The following is an 8275-nucleotide window of genomic DNA, read 5'->3' on the forward strand; positions in this document are numbered from 1 at the left end:
AGACCTGGTTAGTGGGCACAGACCAGGTTAGTGATGATGGCAGATCAGGGCAGAAGGGCCTGGGCAGGTTAGAGACGGCAGATCAGGGCAGAAGTGCCGGGCAGGTTAGAGACGGCAGATCAGGGCAGAAGTGCCCGGGCAGGTTAGAGACGGCAGATCAGGGCAGAAGTGCCCGGGCAGGTTAGAGACGGCAGATCAGGGCAGAAGTGCCGGGCAGGTTAGAGACGGCAGGCAGGGCAGAAGTGCCGGGCAGGTTAGAGACGGCAGATCAGGGCAGAAGTGCCGGGCATGCCCAAGTGCCCACTGGGCAGGGCACAGAGCGCAGTGTGCAGCCATGCTGAGGGTAATTCCAGAGGGTGTTTCTGGTTACAGCCGGGCGGGCAGTGGCAGAGGTGGCATCACTCCGCTCTGTGGCACAGCTATGGATGGCAGTGCCAACCCCTCTCCGGTGACCACTCCTGTCACTCACGCAAGCGTGGCATCTCAACCGCCTTGCATCGCAACCACCTGGCATCACAGTCGCCTGGCATCGCGAGTACATGGTATCATTGACACAGCATACAGGGGTTGCCCTGTGCCAGGTAAACACAAACTTAATGGCTTCATGATGTTCATGACCTTTCACCTTTGGGGAGGTTACTTTGCCCCAATAAATAGCAATTCTGCTGCTGGTGCATGAGTGCACCCTCCTAAATTTCCCTTGGGATAAATAAAGTATCTATCTATCTATCTATCTATCTGTCTATCTGTCTGTCTGTCTGTCTGTCTGTCTGTCTGTCTGTCTGTCTGTCTGTCTGTTGCAGAATTAGAGTCTGGTCCCAGTGTACACACACACATATGGTATTCCTCATTTGGAGATCTTGGCCTCCCACTCGGATGTTTCATGGCACAACATCTTTGCGGTGGCAGCACTGGCATTGGTGGCATTGGTGTGGTCTGTGGCTGTGGCCATGCCAGGGCCTCCTGTGCCTGGCATTGCATCAGCCTGGCATTACAATAGCATGGTATCATAGTCTCATAGGATCACGCCAGGATGGTTTCATGTTGGCATGACAGCAGGATGACATTATGGGATTGCCCTGCGCCATGTGCTGTGCACACACTCGGTGACCCTGTGACCTTTGTCCTGGATGACCTTGGAGAAGTTGTTGTACATTGTATTGTTCCTTCGACGGTGTGCATGAAGTGGTTGGACAGACGATCTTCAGAATGTAACCTAACATGGGAAATGACCTGTGCATATTAGATGCAAAACTGGCGTCCCAACACCAGATTGTTGTTCTCTCCCTCTCTCTTTCCTTCTCTCTCTCCCTCTCTCTCTTTGTCTGATGTCCCAACACCAGATTGTTGTTCTCTCTCTCTCTCTCTCTCTCTCTCTCTCTCTCTCTCTCTCTCTCTCTCTCTATCTATCCCTCTCTCTCTCTCTTTGTCTGATGTCCCAGCACAAGAAATTGCTCTCCCTATCTCCCTCCCTCTCTCTCTCTCTCTCTCTCTCTCTCTGTCTGATGTCCCAACACAAGACTGTTGTTCTCTCTCTCCCTCTCTCCCTTTCTCTCCCTCTCTCTGCCTCTTCTTCTGTTTCCCTGCCATATGATGCTCGCCAGAAATACTTAAATAACAATAACAATAACTACGCCTCATCTGCACACACACACGCGTGGCTCTCTCTCTCTCTCTGTGTGTGTGTGTGTGTGTGTGTGTGTGTGTGAGATAGAGAGAGAGAAAGAGAGCAGAGCACCTTATCTAAAATTGCATTGTCGATGTCCCTATCTCTCTTTAGATCTATTTATGGAAAACTCTTACTGTACAAGAACTCTAAAATACCTTCCTCTGATCTTCGGCAAAGCACTGTTTCATATCAGCAGTTATAGAAAAAAGCATCTTAATTACAGTAAGACTATGTTTCCTGTGCCCTTGTGCTTAAGAAAATTGTAAGCTGAACTTGGTTCTGATGTGGAATCAAATAAAGTATGTATAGTGTGTGTGTGTGTGTGTGTGTGTGTGTGTGTGTGCATGCGTGCGTGCGTGCGTGCGTGCGTGCATGTGTGCGTGTGTTTGTGTGTATGTTAACACTCTCTACCTCTGTATCTGATGAAAAGGCTGTTGAATGTGTGTGTGTGTGTGTGTGTGTGTGTGTGTGTGTTTGTGTGTGTGTCCATGTATGCGTCGTGTATTCAAAAGCATGTGTATGTGTGTATGCTTGTATATGTGTGTGTGTGTGTGTGTGTGTGTGTGTGTGTGTGCGTGTGTGTGTGCATGTGCGTGTGTGTACGTATGTTCCTCGGAGACTTGTGACTGTGCTTCCCCGGCTGAGTGGAAGCTACTGGACGTCTGGAACAGGAGGGGTTTCCTGCACATGACATCATCGACCAGCGTCATCGAGTTGGAGGTGAGGACCACTCTCCATCCATCAACTTACCAGGACACTTAAAGTAGGGTGACCAGACGTCCACAGTTTCAGGGGACAGTCCCCATTTTTGGTTGCCTGTCCCCGGGAAAATACAGAAAAACTACCTATGTCCCCATTTTTTGAAGATAAAACCTGTAGGCTATGTATTTCAATCAGATTGAATGTCCCCATTTTTGGGATTATGTCCCCGGTTTTGGTCTCGGACATCTGATCACCTTAACTTAAAGGTGACATAGAATGGAAACCATTTTTGTCTTGGTTTTGATGAATTTGGAGAGGTTGTGCATATCCAAAGAGCTATCATGAACATGAGTCATGGTTGTGTCCTCCTTCATATGAAAATCTTGAACTTAGAAATAGCCACTAAAAAATGGGCGAATTAGAACAAAGCTACGGAAGCCGAGAGAGGCCACGTCATGTCATTATTTTTTTAACCTCGTTATCTCGAGATATCGAAATAATTAATTTGAGATCTCGGGAAAACAACACAATTAAGTCGAGATCTCGAGAAAACAACGCATTATTAGTGCTCTCACGACTGACACCCCCTTTTTGCTTGACTTAGGCTATTGCTAGTTTGTATAGGCTCCGTCAGCTTGTTTGGCTAATCGACCAGCTGATGGGAACATTTTGATCAGGGGTTGACGCACTGCGTCTCATAATTGGGAATAATTTTAAGATTAGTCCGCGGCAACTCGGCATCTTTATCAGCGGAGATACAATGATCCAGCTGAGGTGGTTAATCTGGTGGTTAATCTGGAAGCAGATGCCAGGTCGGGCTTTTCACGGTCGGGCTTTTCATGGCTACCAGGTCGGGCTTTTCATGACTACGAGTGAATGACCTGTGTCGTTTGGTTGGGCTCCATGTCACTCGGGATGCTTAAATTCTATGCACAGATATGCCCCCTTCAATAACGTTTGTGAAGTTTAAGTACGTCTGACTCATAGACCTAAGTAACGTCTGACCCCTCTGTCTCAAAGCATCATCTCTTCCTACTCCCTTCAACCGCGGTTAAGTTAGCTTGAAATTAGACATTCAAAACATCGCTAGTTCTCTATCTCATTCCACGCTGAATAATAGCCTATAGCCTAGGCTTGCTCGAGGTGCGATGTTAGGCCTACTTGTATTCAGTTGTGAACATCGCACTTTTAGTTTATTCAGCGTGGAATGAGAGAGAACTAGCGATGTTTTGAATGTCTAATGTCAAGCTAACTTAACCGCGAGCTCCCACCGCATTCATCAGGCAAAGTGACAGCGTTTCTTGATCGTTTTCCCGTCATCACGAATAAATTGTGTCGTTTTCCCGAGATCACGAATAAATTATTTCGATATCTCGAGATAACAAGGTTAAAAAAAATAATGATATGACGTGGCCTCTCTCGGCTTCCGTACAAAGCCTACTTGTGATGTCAAATATTGCAAAGCTATTGAAGTTCAATTGGGGTTGCCATAGAGGGCGTCATTTAGTCAAAAGGACCATTTCAATACCCAGCCTAAATATAAAGTTTTAATTAGGCTTGTGAAATTGCAATTGAGTTTATTTTTTATAAATCAAAGTTGAATATATACTATTTTAACATCAGAGAACACAGTACAATACTCGATTCATCCATTCTATATCCTCTTTAAAGGTTACTTAACAACCTCCAGACAAGAACCTTTAACTGGTAAACACAATCATGAATGAAATTCAAACAAACTCTGTTGGATGTTGTTTTCACTGTTTTTTAATTTCAGTTGGTAAAATGCATCTGACAGTCTTTTTGGAAGCACCTCTTAAAAATGACTTGATCGCTGACAGTTAAATAAGACTGGAAGTTAAAGATGCAGCCTGTGGTTTTGGGTTTCCATTTTGCGAAAGGTCGTTGAAATTTGACCTCAACAGACAGTCAAACTACACCCTTCGCTTCCGTGCTCCTGAAACACCGTGACGACCGGCGTTGGTCGCTTTCCGCTCTTGCTGACCCCGCTACGTTTGCTTTGCTCCCAGACTGAGTACAAGCACAGGACGAGTTATGAGTTATGAGTTATGAGTTATGAGTTATGAGTTGGTCTGATTAAACACAGACAATGAGGAGCAATGTGCTGAATTTGATTCATAAAATGTCTGGGATGGCAACCACAGTCTGCACCTTCACCTGCTAGTGGAGCACATGCTGCTATAGGCCTGACGACGCTGCTTTACACAAGGCATCCACTCCTGATCTGCGGGCTGCACAGCCACACACACATTCTGCCCACCTCCTGACGACGCTGCTTTACACAAGGCATCCGCTCCTGATCTGCGGGCTGCACAGCCACACACACATTCTGCCCACCTCCTGACGACGCTGCTTTACACAAGGCATCCGCTCCTGATCTGCAGGCTGGACAGCCACACACACATTCTGCCCACCTCCTGCTCACTGCACTTCAGATGAATGAAAGCGCTGGCCCAGTGTCAAAGAGTTTCAGTAGTAGTGACACGACTTGATTAGCACAAACCGGACAGAAACTCACTGAGACGGACCTGGCGCTGGTACGACCCGGGTCTCTTTCAGAACCAGAGCATTTAAGAGGAGCAGGCCTCTCGCTAATACTGATTGTTATCATATGTTTACTTAGGGTGACCAGATGTTAACTTTTTTCCAGGACATGTCCTTTTTTTGAGACCTAAAAATCGTCCAGGATTTTGTTCTTTTAGCGCCTCAAACGTGTTTACAGCGAGTTTGCATTGTGTTTCTCTCTATCGTTCACAAATGAATACAAAATAATAAATAGCCTTTTGAGGCAGTGTTTACTCTTGTGTCCGCTTTTTCACAAACCAAAAAGAGGACACAATCTGGTCACCCTAGTGTACTGCATGTTTACCAGAGGTGATATGCTAACTGTTATGCTATGTGTCCTTATCTGTGTCATGTTAACATGTGCTATGTGTGTGTTCTGTAAATTAAATCTGATCAGCAATCGTCTGCTTTAAGAGTTTTGATCCAGCAGCCTGTCTCTTAAGGCAGGAACCTGAAACACAACGGCACACACAACTTTGGCTAAACATACTCAATCCCCATCGTCCAACTCTGACATTTGTTTGACATTAGCAAAAGAAGTAAAGAGGAATATTCTGAGACACAAACTGAGATTGAGATTGAGATTGAGCTTGGGTGACCCCGTAGTCACCTCGTGTTTAATATAACGAGGGGAGTAGGGTCTGAACCAACAGCAGAGGGAGGTACTGGAACATCTGAATCATGTCCCTGGAAAATAGGAAATGTCCCTGTGTGTGTGTGTGTGTGTGTGTGTGTGTGTGTGTGTGTGTGTGTGTGTGTGTGTGTGTGTCTGTGTCTGTGTGTGTCTGTGTGTGTGTCATGTCTGTGTGTGTGTGTTTGTTTGAGAGTGTGTTTATGTGAGGAAGTCTTTGTATGTGTGTGTGTGTTTGTCTGTATGAGAGTGTGTTTATGTGAGAAAGTGTGTGTGTGTGTGTGTGTGTGTGTGTGTGTGTGTGCGTGCTTGTGCATGTCCTCTAAAATATATGACTATGGCTCAGGGGGTAAAAGCCCACCTCTCACTCTGAGTAAAGCAGCTCAGCTGACCAGGGTCAAAAAGTCCTCCATGTTCACGCTCATTGTCCTCCCATTCTGTCGGCCTCTCCCTCCCTGCTTCTCTCTGTCACACCATTCGGCTCTTTCTTGATCTTTCTTTCGCCTCTCTCTGCATCCCTCCTGTTCTTTTCTTCTCTTTCCCTCTCTTCCTCTCCTGTGTAAGTGGACGGGCCGGTCACTCTGCCTGCTCGCGGAGGAGAAACGGGGCCACTCCCAGATCAATTATTCATCTCCATTAGATTAGATTGCCGGCCGATTTCCTCCTCCTCTCCCTGACAGAGCCGCAGACAACACTAACCACCCCTGTGTCTCACACTAACCACTCCTGTGTCTGATTGGGCAGCTCATACTAACCACTAACCACTTCTGTGTCTGATTGGACAGTTCATACTAACCATTAACCACTCCTGTGTCTGATTAGGCAGCTCATACTCACCACTAACCACTTCTGTGTCTGATTGGGCAGTTCATACTAACCATTAACCACTCCTGTGTCTGATTAGGCAGCTCATACTAAGCATTAACCACTCTTGTGTCTGATTGGGCAGCTCATACTAACCACTCGAGTCTCACATTGGGCAGTTCATACTAACCACTCCTGTCAAACAGTCTTCATTTAAACCGGACAGTTTATATTACCTACACACTGCTGTGTCTCACAGATGCCATTCTCACAGGGCAGTTCACACTAACCGGCCACTACACACTACAGCCTACAGCATTTTAACTCTGCATCTCATAGCCTCTGCATCACATAAACCTCCCTCTAACTCTGCAGTCTATACCAACTACCAGCTAGCTACCTTCAATACTATACAATGCTAAACTGTACTGCACTGCTATACTATACTATACTAAATTGTACTACATTGCTGTGCTATGCTATTCTATGCTACGCTATGCTAACATATCTTTATGCTATTGCTATACTATGCTAATAGCTTGCAGCCTTCTTTTTCACTGCGTCCTTTGCTGACTGAGCACAACCTCTTACAGCTTACCACTATATCCATTTACAGCTTAGCTACATTACCAACTGGCTACCGCATCTCCTGGCCTTCCAAAAGATTGCTCTGCATTCTACTGCCCACAGCGTTCTACTGCCCTCTGCGTTCTACTGCTCTCTTACAGTATGTTATATAGCCTTCTGCATTCTACTGCCCTCTATGTTATATAGCCTTCTGCATTCTACTGCCCTCTGTGTTATAGCCCTCTGCATTCTACTGCCTCTGTGTTATAGAGCCTTCTGCATTCTACTGCCTCTTACATAGCCCTCTCTGTTCTATAGCCTCCCTACACTCCTCTGCATTCTACTGCCCTTTGCATTTTATAGCCCTCTGCCTTCAACTGCCCCCTGTCTTCTATAGCCCTCCTCCATCCACCTAATGCCCTCCCATGGTCAGACCTGCCCCCTCACTGTACCCTCACCCACAGGGTCGGAGGTCAGGGTTCAGAGGTTGTTCCCTGCTGTGGTCAGTGCCCTCTAGTCAGGCCCTCGTAACTCCCTGCCCACCCCGGGGTAGGTCTGCTGTCTACTGGCCAGTGCTGCCTGTGGAGACAGCATAGGGGGGGTTGGTCTGCTCTCAGCTTTGCGACCCCTCTACAGCCCAGCTCTGTACACACACACACCAACAGAAGGGGGCCTGCCCATCTGCGTTCGTCAACCTGCACTTCCTGTTTCCTGTTTCCTGTTTGCCTGCTAGCCTGCTGCGTGCGTATATTATGTGTCCTTCTCTCTGCGTCCGGCTGCCCTGTCCTGCGCGGCGCGGCTCGGCCCGGCCCGGCTCGGCTCGCTCACACCACCGTGCTGATGGTGGACGACTCCTCGGACTTGCCCTGGCGGCTGGGCAGCGACTTGAGGTACTCCAGGTGCCGCCGGGCGTCCTCCTGGTTGGCGCGCACGTAGTAGACCAGGTAGGAGATGACCATGGTGAACCAGCCGAACATGGTGACCAGCATGGCCACGTCCGTGGTCTTCTTCAGCAGCACGCACAGGTCCAGCTCTTTGGTCAGCAGCAGCGCCTGGCCCTTGGCGCCGGACTCGGCCGGGTCCGCCGTGTGGCACACGATGCCCGTCAGCGAGACGGGCTCCAGGTCCAGCTGCGGCAGGGTGCTCTGCAGGGCGCAGTCGCAGTGCCACGGGTTGCCCGTCAGGTTGGAGCGCGCCGTCAGCCCCTCGAACGCCTCCGGGTTTAACGTGGCCAGCCGGTTGGACGACAGGTCCAGGAACTTGAGCGAGGGCGCCAGGCCGCGGAAGGCTCCGGGCTCCAGCACGGCCAGCTCATT

General features: G+C 48.3%; 1 protein-coding gene across 1 annotated transcript in view; it reads right to left on the minus strand.

The window, feature by feature from the left end:
- Positions 1–4174: 4174 nt before the first annotated feature.
- Positions 4175–8275, minus strand: part of LOC134077102 (leucine-rich repeat-containing protein 3B-like) — an 11750-nt gene continuing 7649 nt past the window's right edge. Inside the window, exon 2 of the mRNA XM_062532514.1 lies at positions 4175–8275. This exon is cut by the window's right edge and continues 434 nt beyond it. Coding sequence (XP_062388498.1) covers positions 7784–8275 — 492 coding nt within the window. The 3' untranslated portion in view covers positions 4175–7783.

This window comes from Sardina pilchardus, chromosome 3, assembly GCF_963854185.1.
Source record: "Sardina pilchardus chromosome 3, fSarPil1.1, whole genome shotgun sequence".
Taxonomy (NCBI): domain Eukaryota; kingdom Metazoa; phylum Chordata; class Actinopteri; order Clupeiformes; family Clupeidae; genus Sardina; species Sardina pilchardus.